Source organism: Odontesthes bonariensis, chromosome 6 (genome assembly GCF_027942865.1).
Source record: "Odontesthes bonariensis isolate fOdoBon6 chromosome 6, fOdoBon6.hap1, whole genome shotgun sequence".
NCBI classification, from domain to species: Eukaryota; Metazoa; Chordata; class Actinopteri; order Atheriniformes; family Atherinopsidae; genus Odontesthes; species Odontesthes bonariensis.
This window is the reverse complement of record NC_134511.1, coordinates 15,099,590-15,117,769: the sequence shown is the minus strand read 5'-3', so window position 1 is coordinate 15,117,769 and position 18,180 is coordinate 15,099,590. Positions and strand designations below refer to the sequence as shown.

The window sequence follows — 18,180 nt, the reverse complement described above, 5'->3', positions numbered from 1 at the left end:
TGATAACATTAAGCAAAAGGAAACGGTCGGCCGTATGAAGCTACACAGCAGAGGAGGAGAAAACAAAGCTTTTAGAGAAGCAAAGGATAAAACATCCTCACAGCTCTCTGCCAATTTGTGCGTCAAATAGTCTTCAGCAAGAAACTTATGACAGGAGAAAGTAAAATAATAGTGAAACACTGGCACTCGGTACCATTTCTAAAAGATGTAAACGTGCGCCGCAGATATTTCCATTTTGAACACAGCATAGGTGCATCATTTTGCACATCACTGTACATCAATTTTCAGTTGAAACTGAATTTTTTGGGGGGGGTTTTGTCCTTATTCTATCCCTTGTTATACTAAATCATATTGTTAATCTACGAGGATATTCCAGTTATGTATTATAATAATTAAGTAGCTGATACAAAGTATAAAATGTGGTTTATTGGGTCCAATAACTTTAACTTGATGGGGGAAACAGGATCAAGGTGTAACTAATTTGTCATCCATATTGTTAAATCATGAAAGACCGCCTGCTTGACTACGCTCTGTAACCAGTTTCCTCTTTATTATGCTAAAATGCCAGTTCTACTGTCATTGGTAATATAGTATATGGACAGTCCATTACAGCTTAAATAAGACATATTGTGCCCTGTTTCACAAGACAATAACCATTTCCTGAGGTCTTAATCTAATGTCTGTGACATGCTTACAAATAACAGAGACAAAACAGCAGCTCCAGTTCCTTCCATTCATTTTCATCTCTATTCAAACAAATCATTTTAGGACGCAGAGTGACCCACTCCACTCCATTCCGCCCTTCTCCTCCTTGGGATCTGCATTTATTTCTATCCGTTATAGTCAGTGACGCTAACAGTCCATTTTTAAGGTATGAGAAGGCCTACAGTAAATAGCCTGAAAGCTGCATGCTAAACTGAACCAATCTTTTTTTTTTTTTTTATTCTCAAATACTAACATTTGCCTCATCTGCAGTTGGACCATGTTGGACTACCTAAATCCTTTAGGTATTATCTCTTTGCAAGTCATGTGTTGAACAACCCAAGTTATCGAAACCCAAACCACGGAGTACAACAGCTGTTGAGCGGTCAATAACGACACTGGGAAACGGCGTAATTCTCCCGTCACATTTCGGCTCCGTGACCCTGAGTTTTCTTCACGTTCTCAGCAACTAACATTAGTTGCTCATGTGGCCAATATTTTACACATTTTTCTTTTTTAATGGCCTTTACTGATGGTGCATTCAGTGACAGATGGCAAATCTGGATTTTTTTTTTTTTTACGACCGATTGGTAATAACTCAAAGAATACTATTAGACGTCATATTTCCTTATCAGGATACACAACAGTGATGGTGGAGCATTATTAGCTCACTTATTTCTTCAATACACATTAAAACTAATGATGAGATTTAATGTTAATAGAAAAGCAAACAACGCAGTATGGTCTTCACAGAGGGCCGAGGCTGGATAACTGTAGAGGGACCAGCTTTTCCCCAGCGACTCTGAAAGCCGATTGAATATCCCATTTTCAGATGGATGGGACCCAACGGAAGATGTCAAAGGTGTGTATTTTCTGCGGGTTTTTTGTTGGAAGTGACCTCAGACACCCAAATATATAATCGCAAGCACAAACAAAAAAAAAAAAAAAAAAAAAAAAAAAAAAGGGATTTTTTTTTTCCCCATCAAATGTTCCCTTTAAGATGACTAAACAGCGCAGCACCACAGCCTCCAGCCTCCATATCGTCAGTACAGTGAAGACCCTTAAGACTAGAGTATTTAAAACTTTAAAACTTTCGAAGCATTGCTCGGCTACTTAATTCAAATAAAACATTTTCAGTGGTTGCAGTGAATAAAGTAATGTGTGCTGCGATCAGAAATTATTTGACTCGTTTATCTAATGCTTCCTATAAAGACTCCATCCTGAACCTTAATTGCACCAATAAAATGTTGATTATTGCTTGTTCTGCTTTGATGTAGCAGAATCTGCCTGCTGATTCAGGTCTCAGGTGGAGGGCCACCTCGTGTGGGGCTTGAATGGGCCTTTTAACTTCAAGTCGGTCATGCGAGCGTGCACACTTTATGGTTTCTTTCCTAATTAAGCAGGCTTAAGAGTCTTAAACTGAATGATAAAGTCGAGGCCTGCGGGTCAGAGCAACCATTTTCCACTCCATTAATAACATAATGAGAAGAGCACAAAAAGGCTAATACAATCACTTAAGACTCTTAATGGTTAAGGGTCCAAAGAGCAGACGTGGTGCTATCCTCAGCATGCGGTCATTTATAATGTCCAATGGAACTTAAAAGACTCCCTTAAAGACTTTTCTTATAACCCAGAAAAATCCTACATTCATGTTCACATTCATGTTGTAATATCAAAGACACGTGCTAATGTAACCACTTTGTATAGAATTTAAAACAGAGCTTTTGTAAAAAACTCATGAAGACATCTTTTTTTTTTTTTTCCCCCACATCACAGCATGCTGCTTTGAATTAACCTTGGAAAGCAAGCACATGACCTCATCAATCACTTGCTGAATCAGACAGATGTGCTTCATGCCTCATTTCATTCTCTGTGTAGCTGGTGAATGGCAGTTAAATCAAACGTCTAACTAACAGCAGAAATTAGTCTTGTTCTGTAGTGCCTCAAATTGTCTTCCACAAAGCTAAATAAGCTGTAAACTGTGCATTAAAATGAAGTAATATCCTCAGACTTTGGCGGAGGGCCTCTTTATTTTGGATGTGTGAGTCGTCTCTCCATTATACAACTCCGGGCTGGGCCAGTGGAAAACTGAAAGCACTGAAAAAAAAAAATACTGATATTTTCTTTTTAACTGCAGAACTTGTGTTATGACAGAGAGTGCAACCACTGCAGTGTGGCTGCATTTTGACAACATTGTAACAAACGGCACATGAGAAGCAAACTTCTTGTGAAGAACTACTAAAAATGCAGGTTTCAAGTTAAATGTTGAAAAAAAATTTATAATATCACATGGCAAGAGCTACAGCAAAGGCAAAGCTTCAGTACTGAGTCAGTGCCTTTTTTGTTGTTGTTATTGGGGGCTTTCTACACTCGGGCCACTTGGGATAAAGTCATCACCACGCGCCGCAGCAGCACAGCTTATTTAGTCCGTGCTCTGTGACGGTTGGCTATCTTCAAACGGAATTTGTTACTGCTGGTAACATGGTTTGTATTTGCGTATTTCCAAATTGTCCAAACAAAATTCCTCCTCTGTTGGCATAGGTAAACATCGCCCACAAGAACATCACCAGTTAGCATCGATTTGTGGATGTGCAGCGGCCTATTGTTCTCTGGTCAGCTGCTCCTCTCTCTGCTTCTGCATCCTCCTTTCCAGGAGCTCCTCATCCGTATACTCTGACTGAAAACGGTAAGGACGTCCATCGTACTCAAAGTTGTCGTCCACGTTGTCAAAATCTGATAAATATTCTAAAGTTGGATTGGATCGGAAGTGGAGGAGCAGCAAGAGGTTAAAGGATAAGACCGGTTTTTTGACATTGGGCCCTTGATTTCACATTATAACATGATGTTCTACTCACCCCTGCTTGTTGTTGAACATTTGGAGCTGTTCCGAAGATATTCGAGAGGCGTCTGGCTGCTCTCTTGAGATATTCGGCCATGAAACGGTTTCCTATGGGCAAGCTTATACAGGCACAAACTATGCTGTTTATAATTTATTAATTACTGTACATTAGCACTGATAACGTGGAGGTCCGTCGCTTACTTAAAAAAATCCGGGTTACTGTAATTTTGATTTTTTTGTCGTAAAGTGGGTGTTACTGACGTCCTCGTCGTGCTACTGCCACAGACAGCCCACAGACCTGCTGCCTATTTATTCATTCGGCTAAAATTCAAAATTAGTAACCCGGATTTTTTTAAGTAAGCGACGCATCTCCACGTTATCAGTGCTAGTGTACAGTAATTAATAAATTATAAACAGCATAGTTTGTGCCTGTATAAGCTTGCCCATAGGAAACCGTTTCATGGCCGAATATCTCAAGAGAGCAGCCAGACGCCTCTCGAATATCTTCGGAACAGCTCCAAATGACCAACAACAAGCAGGGGTGAGTAGAACATCATGTTATAATGTGAAATCAAGGGCCCAATGTCAAAAAACCGGTCTTATCCTTTAACTGTTGCTCTGTGGAAAATGAAACAGTCGGTCTTAAAGGTAGGGTAGGAGATCCTGGATTTTGAGTCCAGCGAAGCTGCAGTTTGAAAATACACCGGTAAAAAGTCCCAACCCTTTTCTTCACTTTCCCCCGAAGGCACGCCTCTAGAGTACATGAACGCGCACGAGCACGAAGGTGCACGAGCGCTGTTCTGACAGCAAGCATCGATCGTTGCCGTATTTAGTATTTAGTATTTAGTTTATGCTAACTATACGTTTAATAATGCTAGGTGCTAGCCAAGCAGGCTCTAGTTTAGCTTCCTGCCAAGCTTCGTTCACGGAGCAGGGTACGCGCACAGGGGGGAGGAGGGGGAAGGAGGGGGAGGAGCAGATTGCAGTTTGATAGACGGCATCAGAATCCAATCATTGTGAACGGTCCGTTCACAATGATTGGATACTGTTTTTCCTAGATTGTACGTTCTAGAGGCCACTAAAACTTTTCATATTTGTGTCAAAACTTTTAATTAATTGGTTGCAATGGGGGTGTGAAGAGTATTTCAAGCAATATGTAAAAAAGTGTTCCAGAAAAAGATCCCCTACCCTGCCTTTAAGTTAAAAAAGAAAAAGACAAAAAAAAAATCATATTTTAGTACCAAATTTGGTTTGACAATCAGGTCTATTCAGCCAACAACCCACTTTGTGGTATTTTGACATCACAGGAAAAGCAAACACGGCGATTCTGCATACAGTTGGTAAATTATGTACAGGGTTGGCCAGAGTTTAACACGGTGTTACCTCTGTGACCTCAGAGTGGTCGAAGGACTTTACAGAAAACAATTACAAGAACAGCTTGACAAGAATATCAGAATTCCAAATCAAACACAGTCGTAACAAAAGCAAACTTCTGTCATTCATACAGAACCGGGTCAGAACTGCAAACAAGCTTAGATGGCAAAGCCAACTGTGAAGCTTTGGTCAAATCAGGCCAACGTAAAGGAAAAAAAAATAAATAAATAAAAAAGAGAGGTGAGTCAAGTAGAAGCAAATGTAATCGTAGCAATCATGACTTTGTTGTGCTTTTAAATTTTTTTTTTTTTAAATAAATAAAAAAAATCCAACAGGAACAGGGTGTAACGAGGCAATGATCTTACATGAACCACAAAAGTTTAGGATGACACAGTGGTCGGGGCCTTGTGATGAAAACAGCAGCCTGGTTCCATAAAACCCTGAGAATTACACTTAATAACAAAACTTAAGTTTCAGTCTTAATTCTTTGACAACATGCTCTTTAATTGCTCTTAAAATACATTATTTATTTATTTATTTATTTATTTATTTATTTATCTATTTACTTATTTATTTATAGCGAGTTAGTTCACTGGCTAAATAATTTCATCAACAGTGATGTGAGCAAAGTGCAGTGCTGATTAAAGCAGTTAATAAAAATAAAAAAAAAAAACATAATTTTCCATCTACTCTCACTAGAATTCCACCGTTTCTGTCAATTTTGTATGAGCACTGATGGGTCCCAGAGAAGGATGCACACCGACTATGACCTTACAGGTAGCGTTAGTTAAGCACAGGAGAAAACTTCATTTGAAACTCAAATGCGCAGATGTAATGCTGCACGTCCAAAGAATGTAGGTTACACCTACCAAGTAAGCCCATTTCCCAATCATTTGTCAATCTGCAAAAGTAAAAGCAACAGTATAGTCGTGACAATTCTATAAACAGCTTCTGCTGGCTTCCCTTTCAACAAAACTATCACCCATCTGCTATATTCCCAGCAGAATATAGCAGATGAATGTTTCAGATTTATTTATGACTGAAACAATGAGTCGCACACACAAGACACAACATCAAGTGTCCATCGTACACTAAAGAAAATATAACTGTCAAGCACTTCTATTTAAATGATGCACCTCTGTTCATGGACATAGAAAAGTTCAGCAGCTGGTCAGGTTATATTACGGGGAAACCTGACGATATACAATATGTCATTGGCAGTAGTTACATTTCAACCAATCAAAAACCTTTTAGAAATTGCGCGTTACAAAACGTTCAATCCGAAACTTGATAAAAAGAAAAGAAAAAACAACAAGTAGAAGTAAAACGAAAAACTCCAACAATAGTTCCACCGTGGCTGCTTAGCTCAAGATTCATAGATCAAGTGACAAGAATGAGGCTGCTTAAAGCCAGCTGCCATGAGCTGCTGAAGACCGTAAGGGATGCTGTGTTATGACCACCTTTTCCTGTCTGAATATTATTACCAAGAACTAATCAAATCAAACGCAGCATGAGGACCAACCATCAGTGAAGGAACAAGCTACTGTTGCTTCATCAGTATCAGTCTAATAACGCAAATGGGAAAGATTAAACCCTGGTGAAAGTTTTAGTGTTCAACCAAGCACATACATACGAGCATTCAACCCAGCACAGCACACCCCTGCTGTTAATCAAACAAAGAGAACGTAGCATATCTGCGTTTTCTTACCGTGTAAAGCCCGATTCTGCACAAGGCGAGGTAGAGCTGCATGTGCTCCGACATTGTGCTCAACTACGAGCGTAACCCCCGGCAACAAACAACCCAAGCCTCAGGAGTAAATGAATGGATGGAGGAGGATAAGGGGGTAGCTGAGCACAACAGTGCCAGATCAACAACATGAGTCCAGCCCTTCAGTGTCTAACAGGCAGCTGTCAATAGCCTCAAGCTAATTTTAAACCTGAAATTTTACAGCTGAGTTTCGTGAGCGTGTTGATGAGGAAGACCTTGTCTTTACTCTTCATAGTCATTCATTGAAAGATAAAACAGGAAGAAAAAAAAACTAACAACAACAAGGATCAGCAGACAGAGACAAGCTTAAGACTGTGAGGATCTCTCTCCACAGAGATTAAGGGCTCACTGACAACTAGAGATCCAGAATAAGACTGAAAATTGGATTAGTCACCATTACACACCCACACACTATGTCCGTGCTGTATACACAGCTTTATCAGGTATGAAAACCAATGCTTTCTGCATGGAGGAAGATGAAAGGCTTGACCGCTTGAGCCTATAGCGGTCAAAGCGATTTCAATAGATGTTGCTGGACGTTTTTGTGGGATGTCTGCCTGAGAACTGTGAGTCATGTTCAAATTGCTTGTTTATCATCTCAGCCGGTTCAGTAATAGTTGTGGTCGCCACCTGCCGCCATAATGCAGTTAGAAGGTTTAATATTCACTTAATTCTATTATAGCAGCAAAGGTCAGACTTCAAATTCATACAGATTATTATCATACAGCGGATTCAACTTCATATTTGTTTGTTTTTGTGGGGGGGGGGGGGTTTTGATACAGAACAGATTTTGTTTACACCTCCACTTTCTGTTGAGATAAACCAAACAGGACATAGTTTAATCTAAGCCTCAACAGGAGAATCAGTTCAACATCATCACTATAATGTGCACGTGTACAACGCGCATTGTCATGTAGGGCAAATGAACTCAACTTTTTTTTTAATGCTCGAAACAAAAGGAAACAGGTCACATTTTCCATGGCCAACCTAAAAGAGAAGGCTCTTTGATAAGCTTTAAAATGTACTCTATGGTCAAAATTTAACAGTTATTGTGTTGTATTCCACTTTATCCACATAAGGAGTCTGTAACTAGTGCCATGCAGGCCGTGCATGTGCACAAAGCAATGAGCAAGGGGGGTAGGAAAAAAAAGGGTAAATAGGAAGATTTGTTAGCAAAAGAAACATAGTTTAGTTTATCGAAAAACAAGTGGCAGCAGAAGTCCTTGATAGATCAGACTTATTTGTCTCAAGCCAAGAAAAATAAACGCTGTCCTCTAAACCCTTTCTGCGGGCCAACCAGCCTGCCCCACCCACCCACCCTCCGTGCAGAGAGAGGGGCAGGGCAGTTGTGTCCATCCACTCTGAGTGCCAGGCTTCTCGCTGAGAGAGTGCTACTCTGAGTGCATAGACAGAGTACAAAGAAAGGGCTCCAGCTCTGCTGTGAGGAAGGAAGCAATAATGACAGTCCCTCGGTTGGAGGCAGAGAGGCACTCGATGCATTAAAACCAATTGTGCAGCACTAAACTTCTACAATGGATGGTTCTCACTCTTTTAGATACGATTAGAACGCAATATTTCAGCTCACGTTAACCATTTTTATTTACAACGGAAAAGTACTCCTCTTAAAAAAGAAATAACAGCAGTTCAGCTCACTGGTGTTTACAGATATTGTCTTAGATAATATGAAGATTCACATTCCACATTGCACTACGTGTTTCAGTTAACTGTTCCGAGCAAAAGCAAGAAAGAAAACATCTTTTAGCCACTTTTCATTAGGTTTACACCAAAGTGTTTGCTTAGAATGGCTATTTTGCAAATCATGGTTCCTTCAGTTCAAATTAGGACTTTTTTTTCTAATCACACTGCTTTGGTTTCTCATTCTCTTTCAAAAGAGAAAGCTACATGTAACTTCCCATTTAGTTTGCAAAGGTATGCTGTTTTTAGATTGCAGAACCTCATGTAGCAAATTATTGCCTCTTGTACAGCAGTTTGATACAACTGAATACAGCAAGATGCACTTTATACGTCTTGGAGAGGCCTTGAGTCACTGAAAGCCCCAAAAAATAACTACACTTATATGGCTTTTACAAAACTATACACATTTTTCAAACATTTAGAGCAGAGTAACAAGGCCCTGATGTCAAAACCGGACACATTTCTCATAGCAAAAAAAAGAAATAGCAGGACCCGATACAATGCTTCCGAAGTATGGGAAAATAAAGGAGGGGAACCGCAAGGAGAATTTAAAAAAAAAAGCTCTTTAAAGCAATGGTCCATGAACTTATATGGATGTCAATATCAAAAAGAACTTAAGAGTGTCTGTGCTCAGTCCATAGCATCATCAAACCCCATTACCTTCAACAGTAACACTGATGTGGCACCAGCTCAAGATGCTTGCTCATTACCACTCTCAACAGACAAGGAAATCACTGCACTCAGCTAACCAGTAGATGCAAAAAACATGTTTATAACAAGGTGAAAAAAAGTCCCAGGGGTTCAAGAATGCTGTTGTGCTCAGAAGGGTATTATTAGCGCTGGTTATGCACTTTTAGTAAGAGGGCAGGTTTGGAGAACCATGGTCAACTCCAACTTTAAACTTAAGTTTAAATAAATATAAATTCACAATCATTCAAAGCTGTAGAAAGCTGTAAATGATTAAACTTTTATCTAACCACCGATAAAATAAGTATACACGCTGCTGAAATATCTTATGTGTATACAATAGGTCATTTTTTGTTTGGCTCTGTAAAGAATCTGGCAGAGGCACACCTGTATCAGCGAGGTGTGTGACACGCTCAGATGGGGAATGCTGAGAGGAAAAGTAGCATCAGCCTTACAGCACACCTGCTCCAAGCTATTTTTTTTTTTGCTGCCAAGCATCTCTCATTCCCCTGTGTTATGCCTGTTAGATGTAAATCTGTCACGGCATGCTGTGTGCCCTTGAGCAAGAGACATACTCTGAAAAACAGGTGATCGGCCAAAATACACGCAGACAGTGCTGGATGGTGTATCAATGTTTTAGTATATTTTGATACCTTTTCAAACAAAGATATAAAATTGTGCCTTACCGTACATCAAAGACTGACAGCGGTACATGACAATGCTATCTCTAGATGTGCTAATTGCGGTCTAAAAGTTGCTGAATGTAGCTAGCAAAAGCCAACATTCCCTCCATGACTGCGTCTTCGTCCGGTGTGTTAGCATTAAACATAGAGGGGCTGATGTATGGTGTGTGAGAAAGAGGGACAGGAGGCTGAACTGAAGCACTGCATGTAGCTTCACAGGAGTAGATTTCACTACTTTGGAGTGTGAAAAATGAAAATAAGCAAGTGGATGGACAACTACATTCAGGTGGCCATACAAGTAATAATATAGTCTGGGAAACCCTGCACCCGCCATTCCCTTCGCTCCTTCAATCATACAGCTGCCATATAACAAATTAGTGTTTAAACTTGATTCTTTACCACTTTAATGTCATTTTGGTTAAGTATCCTTAATAGTTACTGTAATATTATCATAACAACGTTCAGTAGTTGTAAAAAAAAAACAAGAAACGCATCACTTGTTGTTATTCTCTCTAAAAAATTGCGCAGCCATAAGTCAGCATCCAACTTTTATCAGAGCGTAAGCAATCATTAGAGAAAAACAGACATTTACACATTTAAAAATCTTTATAGTAGTATATTTCATTACTTTGGAGATTACAAAAAAATTAATAATAAAAAAACAATAAATGTATCTGCTGATAAATATATTTGGGTGGCAATTTACACGCACAAAACACCTTGAGGAAAGGAAAGCAACGATGCAACTCCTACACAAGAAGTTGTCCAGCTGATGCGTACGGATTTTCTGCTGCTTTTTGCAAGGCAAAAACCAGAACTTTTGATTTGGGGAAAATGCATGTATAGCTCTAGAAGAAACCACGCTTTTCACTAAGTGGTTGTGCCTTCTAAAAAAAAAGATGTCCTTAATAGGCTGCCACTGTTCCCATTTGGTAACGGACCAAACAGAGAGGGCTCAGTGGCACATCGGTGTGTGCCCACACAGAGCAACACACGCACGGAATCAGCTGAACGACAACAGCACGGTTGGTTAAAACGACATGTTCCTGGATTCCAGCTTTCCCCTACAAAAAGAGATCATTTTGCCTAAGTGACTACCTCTTGGTCGCATGTCAGTAGCATCTCAACTTGGTTGGGTGGGAAAAACTGATGTCAGTCAAAGGAGATACGGTGTATGTTAATAGTATTTACTCACCTTTGCAGTTTTGCCATTTTCTTACATTTTGGTCGTAAAGACCAATACAAAAAAAGTCTGAATTACTGGTGTAAATAAAATAATAACGCGTGTATGTAATCATCCCTAGGGCTACAAAGCCCTTAAATAAGATCTTCTGCTGCAAATTACCTCCAGAGGTCCCATAATCACAACTTTTGAGTCCCACCTGCATGAGCTCAGAATACATCCACCAAATGTAGGGCCCCAGAATCTGCAACACAACAGTTAAATGTGGCGTGGGGGCCTTAAACATAGTGCCTATACTCGTTTATGAGAGATAGAATGCCTTAATTTTTCTTCTCCCTCACTTGCATTCACATCCTTGTCAGCTGTCGCCTGGCTCCTTGTTCATTGAATTAGCCTCGTATGATCATTATCTCTCGACTCAACTTTATTTATAAAGCCCTTTAACACAGCCATGGCTGAAACAAAGTGCTGTACATGAGTAACAACACGAAATATAAGGCATAAAACATAAGAACAATGTAAAAACAATAATAAACAATAACAATATGTTCATATGATCATTATGTGCAGCGCCGACACAGAGTCTCGCTCTCTGTGCTCTCACAACGTTTCTGACAACCATTGCCACATTTTTGGTAGGTGCTATTTTGGAAAGTAAAAAACATGACTAAAAGGGTCTGAAAAAGTGTCAAAGTCAGTTGGCAACAGTGTGATCCAACACGTATTCCTCCATACATGATTATTGATTCAATGTGTTCTGCAGCCAACATTTGTACGGAAAACTCTACATTTTTCTACTGCAAAAGGGCAACTATTTGCTTTTAACTGCGACTACTGGTTGACCAAGAATAGTTTTAGTCGGGGGCAGCCTTAGCAACACCACTAAGCATGTAGTACAATGAAGGCCAAAGATCTCTCCAAACAGGTCAGAGAGAAAGTGGTGGAAAACTACAGATTGGGGTCAGGGTATATTATAAATATCTGAATATCTTACAGAGCACCACTACTTCCATTATCTGAAAATGGAAAGAAAACAACAGCCTAGCAAACATACAGAAAAAGAGCATGCCAGTATATTCTATGATCTCTTTATTAAGATATTATTAATCAGAAAAATGTATCGTTAAATAGCCGCTTTCAAAGTTTCTCAAAGGAAATTTTCCATTCGATTCATGTTGTGCACAATAACTGCTTTTAGAAAATTATTTCTCAAATGCAGTTTCAGCAAAAGTGTCTCAGTTATGAATAATCTGATCAAGTTTAAACATTATCTTGCATTTCCCCCATAACTAGTCATGTTTAATCCAAATGTTATTCATTAACTTGGATCTGTTCACAACAGCTAGGAGTTTTGGACGTCATTTCACTGTAAGAACAATGCCAAAATAATCCAACAACTCCCTGTGAAACCCGAAAAAAAGCATTTAACAACTAACATAATCAAATCTGTACATAAAGATTCAGTTACTAGTTATATAAGCAGACTCTTTATATAACACTTGAAATTTAAATTGAATTACAATTCAGTTCATTTTCCCTCATTGTTTCCAAGCTTCACCCAGATGAATGAAGGGGGCCGGTTTATTAGCAGATGAGGCTCTGTAGGTTTTCCCATAATTACCATGGCTTGAGGCCAATGCCTGGCAGTTGTTGTCACTGGGTTGTTGGCATAATTCGAATTCCATAAAAAAAAAAAAAAAAAAAAAAAAAAAAAACTTTCTGGATGTTTTCTTCTCAACATCACACGTCTGTCTTTCAAAGAGACAAGTAGAATTCTGAGGGTCTTATTATTCGATTGTTGCAGGAATAAGTAGCTCAATGTCAAAAAGTAAATAATGTATAAATGTTGATGAATAGTCTACAGGCTGTGCCTTAACCTACTAAACACACGAATGAGCACAATTGATGCATAAAGAATGAGAGTTTAATAGGAAAGGAAATAATGTTGAGACTACAGCCTTGGTTGTGTACTCACCAAGTGCCTTGTCTTCATTTCTGTCACTGTCTTGCCTGATTGAATCTCCAACAGGTTAGGGCCCAAGAGATGGCCACACGATGCAGCTGTAATTTGGTAAGGCTGTACCATGGCAACAGACTGAACCAAATTCCTCTCTCTGCTCTGCACATTTGAATGGTCTTTTTTAACTGCTGATCATGCAGAAGTTCAGTCCCTTCGGCATGCCCCACCTCCCAGTTGAAAGAGAATCCACCACAGATCAGATCTCAGCTATTGTCATAACTCGAACCACAGTTAATGCCCAGTAATGTGCAATAATAACCTCCTTCCATCCCACTTAAACACGGCTTCCTTTCTAAGACAAACTCGATCTAAAGCCCCACCTAAAAGCATGAAGGGGGGCGAAGGCTAACATTATTCATTGAACACTTATCAACGTGCTCTTTCTGATTCATGGGAATTGGAGAGACATAGTTGTGGTCCAAGTTTTGCACCACATCTCAAGTGTTGCACAGCAGGAATAGAGGCCCAGCGCCTATTGAGTGGCTGACCTCAGGGGACGGCCAAGCGCTCTGCTCCAACAGTCCGCAGTTACAGCTGTGCTGTCCCCACAAAACCGTCACAGAAAAACTTGAATCCCCCAAATATGCGAACTCTAAAATGTCATGTCCGTTCAATCCACATATAGAGCTTAGATATGCTTTGCACATCATTGACCGAAATATGTGAGAAGTTGTGGTTTATTGGGAGCAAGAGAAATTCAAATTGCCCTTTCCACACCGAGCAGAAAAATAAGAGGCTATATGGGGAAAGTGCTTACATTCACTTTGTGTCACATGGGTGCCGTTTTTGACAGTGTCCGCTCTGGGGTTTACCCTTTAGTGTCAACAATTTTCCAGTCACGTCTGGCAGAGTTTACAGAGTAACTCAAAGTTAGCCATGAATCAACGGCTTTGGTCCTCCATCAGACTTGTTACTCTCACGCAACAATCCACACACGGCCACATCCGTACAGCAGTTACCGGACAGGACTTTGTAATTCTGACTCAAGATAGGTCCCAGTGAAGGCAAAGTTCAAAGTTTTCCTTAGGTCTCACATCTTGGGAGGCCATTGTATAAACAAGCTGATAACACTGGGTGGGCAAGTTCCTTTGCACTTCACAATGTCACTCTGTCCCCCTTGTGAGATGACAGCACAACGTCTGTGTACACTTTTTCCTCTGGCTTTGAAAAAGCCTTCAGCTACAGCTTCCTCTCTATTGTTGCTCCGTTTTAGCAGCACCCCTACAAATCTCTAATGTAGGCAAAGGCCCAAAAAAAAAGCGTGATCTCGTGCCCTGAAGCTGGTACACTGGCCTGATCTGAAATCAATCATTTGTTCATGTGTCTTAAATAATAACAGAGGAATTTTATATTTCAAACCAGTGCCATGACATCTTGATTCCACATAACCCAATAAGAGACAGCAGTGCATTTTGATGGGGGGAAAACAGCCTTGTTGTGGTACTACAAGGGTGTAGATATGTGACAACTTACTTTGGTTTAACAGTTTGGGGTCTGGGTCAACCAGTTAGACCTACTCACACAACGTCAAAACAACACTGGTGGGGAAGAGCTTCAGGCTTCGCCTGTCACATTAGCATGAAACAAGGGGTACTACACCCAAGAAGACAGCACACCTAACCCAAGTTGTGAATAGTAGTCACACACCTGACATTAATATCGAGACTGGAATACGAACCTTGAAACCAGGGTTTGACTGGCAGATGCAAAACCGCTGCACTTCGATTCGTTTACTCACCAGATAATCCATGTACTATCGCTGACCAGTCACAGCAGCACGACCTAGCTTTGTAGTAATTCCGTTTTGCTTCAATGAGTCCAAAATTGATGGGTTTTAGAACACGTCGCTTTGTATTCCCCGCCTCCAGACAACCACAGCAAGATTTAAAAAAAGAAAAAAGAAAAACCAGGCTCCTTCTTGGGCTTTAAAAGCAAGAATTTTCGCCGACTTATTCGCTTGTGAGCCAAGTTTCAGTAGGGCGGCGACGAAGTTTGTTTACAGCGAGGAGCACCGCAGTGTTCGTGTGTTCTTTCTCTGGATAAACTGCTCGTCTTCCGCCGGCTGACTTCCAGTTTTATCACACAATATCAGTTGAGTGTTTGGTTGAGGAAACTAACGAAGGCTTCCACGTTACGTCACGCACGTCGTTTTTTGCGCACGCAGCGTGGTCACATGACCAAACACATGGTGGCTATTTTCATTTTTCATTAAGAGAGGGAACCGTCGTTGAAACGGTTTTCTGTATTTTTTTTTTACGCTTCAGTATTACCAATCATCTGACTGCTGAGTTTTATAGTGTAGTTGTTTTTTTGTGTGAACATTTTTTTTCATCGTGATTATTATTGTTATTATTATTATTGCGAAAGAGGACTTCCTGACAGCCATCAACGTCATGTCATTGCCAATTTAGCCCTAATAGATCAAAAGTAAGACCGTCCATAAGCGTGATTGGCCTTATTCAAGTCATGTTAGTGCTCTATAATATATTTGGTAATTGTCAAAAGACATTGTGTAAGCAACATCTTGATTTTGCCTCGCTTTAACAGCAACGATCCATCATATGTCTTATATCCATCTTCATTGTGTGTATAATCACAGCTTGCAAAGTCATATAGCTGTCAAAAAATGTTCTGGACTACAGAAGTTTCTACTTTAAATGTAGCGGAGCTTTGAAGTTTTTCAAACTTGCGAGGATGTATCTTAAAAACCATAACGTTTTTTTACTTACTTATGTCGGGGTATTCACATACAACAACAATACAATAAATTCTTTGTTTAGTATCGAAAAGTAATACAGTTGTGCGTCAAGATATTGAACAATTTAAATTATTTGCCACTGAATTACAAATTTTTGATATTCAATTAAAGCAAGCCAACCAACCCCAAAGAGTTGGATTTGAAGCCTACACATTCATGCAGCTGCATTTTTTTCCCACAGAACTATCAAGTTTCAGAGCTGTATGGTGTGATATATATTATGCAGTTCATGATTAATTCAACCAGAAGATAAAGTAAGTGCAATCACTGATCAAAGTGAAAAGCAAAGCTGGTCCAGCCGCAGGAAGGTGAATTGGATAAAGTGAAGAATAAGTACGCGTTTGTGCTGATGTGTGCCAGCCTAATTAACACTATGCTAGTGTGGCATACACCACATTCAACAGAAAACTCTGTAGAGCTGACTGTTCCCTGGAAACTGCACTCCTCTTTAATATTTCATCAGGCAATCTCCCTGAAATTAGTCAAGCAGAATGTGAACTGGGTGTCCTGCAGAGAGAGCTGAGAGGTGCAGAATTAAGGAAATTACATTATTGCATTTGAGTTCACAGTATTTTAAACATGGACATTCACTCATGGTAGTTGACTTGTCGTTGGGACAGCTGATGTAGTGAAATGTGAGAGCAGGGACCTCTGCTGGCCTGAAGAAACATGGTGGCTGAGTAACCGTGACTGAACCAATTCATTTGGGGGAGGCTTTTTACAAACATTTTACACACACACACACACTCATACATGTCAGGAGTTATTTGGGGTGCTTTGATGTTTTGCTTGGGAAAACTTGAGGATACAGAAAGTTGGCACCTTTGACCATGGACCTTCTGATTTGGGGCCAACCTGCTCAACTACCTGAGCTGCAACCACCCTCATTCTCATGGTTCACATAATAATGTTAATACATATGTGGCCGCGTTTCACTTTGAGAGCAACAAGAGTGCTTAATTTATATACAAATTTGGGAAGATTATGGACAAATGCACAGTTTAAATCTTTTATACTTCCAAGAAACTGTCTTTCACAAGTATTCACCAATATTCCAAATCAAACCATGCCTTTAGTCTACATTTTAATGATGTTGTCAATGTTATTTGTACAGAGTTTTAAGAATTTCGCAAGCTTCTACTGAAAAAGAACATAGCCACTAGGTGGCAGTATCTACCAGACTAACCCACTGAACCTCATCACAGGCGTTAACTTGCTGTTAAGTGTGCATTCTTCTGTTGTTAAAATACGCACAAATATGTTGATCTATATCCTGTGGTTACATTTAAAGATAATCAAGTAATATAAGGAAGTTGATGCTTCCTCAAAATAAATAGATAAATGAAAATATGGCTGTGAACCTTGAAAGATTAATAGAAAGCAGTCAGGAACGGGTTAATTAGTACTTCCACTTCCAAAAGGCACGTTTTCACTGCAGATTTTGTAGGTCAAAAGCTGCTCATTAAAACCATCAGCTGGAACGTGCATTTTACGCCATATAAAGGATCAAATGAAACTCAGTGCATCAATGCAAAAATATACTTTATATTCCATCGAAGACTCACCTTCATTCTGTAATCTCTTATTTAAGCACTTTTAATTAGCACCTTTCAAAGAACATTACAGATTGCTCCTAGCTCATTTTTAGCTGTTTGGGCCTCAGATCAAACTGAGAGGATATGGGGTTTTGCGGTCACACTGAAAGTGTGTGCCCTCCCACTGAAAAAAAGCTTTTAAATATTTAGATTACTAGGAGACATTCCCTGTCTTATTAAAGAGCTTCTTCTTGAGGCAAAAACTGACCTAAGATAAACTGCATTCAGATTGAATATACTTACTCGGTGGGCATAGCAAAATAACATCCGTCGCACCTGCAAGCAGAGATTGATTTAGCACATGTTGAGCCACTCTTGTGTCTGCTGACAGATTAAACATTAGTGATAAAGTTGTTACTACAGTGAAACACAGCGGCCAGGGACGCAGGAACACATTTTCACCAGGGGGTGCTGGGGGGGATTCATTTTTTTTAGATGCAATTCCCTGCATTCTAATCAATTTTAGGGTGAGGAATAGCGAATCCATAGGCTATCTGACTTGCTCTCGCATGTTTTTATGTAGCCTAAACAAGGAGGCTAGATTTTACCATTTTTTTATTTTAAATCTCACGTTGAAATGATCAAGTTCTTCTTGCGGAAGGGAAACGCGCACCTGATGTGGAGACTTATCGCATAAGAGACGAGGACGCGCTCAAGAGCAAATCGCGCTGCCCTGGCACTTTGTCTTTTGTGCATGGGCAGTGAAGCAGCCGCGCTGATTCTCCTCAGACTTGCACTCATTCAATGAACTACAGCAAAGTAACAATGAAAAAAGAAATACACAGTACCAATTAGGCATGCATTAGTCTGCTATTCTGAAATAGTAGCCTGAAGGAAACTAGAAAAATAATTAGGCTAATCAAGCAGCAAAACCAC

The 18,180-nt window shown here is 39.8% G+C and overlaps 1 protein-coding gene across 4 annotated transcripts in view; it reads right to left on the bottom strand.

Annotated features, from left to right (window-relative positions):
• Positions 1–18,180, bottom strand: part of LOC142382072 (ADP-ribosylation factor-like protein 15) — a 104,416-nt gene that overhangs the window by 86,061 nt on the left and 175 nt on the right. Inside the window, exon 2 of one of the 4 annotated variants that reach the window (XM_075467536.1) lies at positions 17,548–17,580. In XM_075467536.1, the coding sequence (XP_075323651.1) occupies positions 17,548–17,571 (24 nt within the window). In that variant the 5' untranslated portion in view covers positions 17,572–17,580. Of the gene's footprint in view, positions 1–6,623; positions 6,765–12,906; positions 12,993–14,689; positions 15,076–17,547; positions 17,581–18,180 lie in introns of those variants that run through there. The other 3 variants (XM_075467537.1, XM_075467534.1, XM_075467535.1) reach the window with 3 other exon arrangements.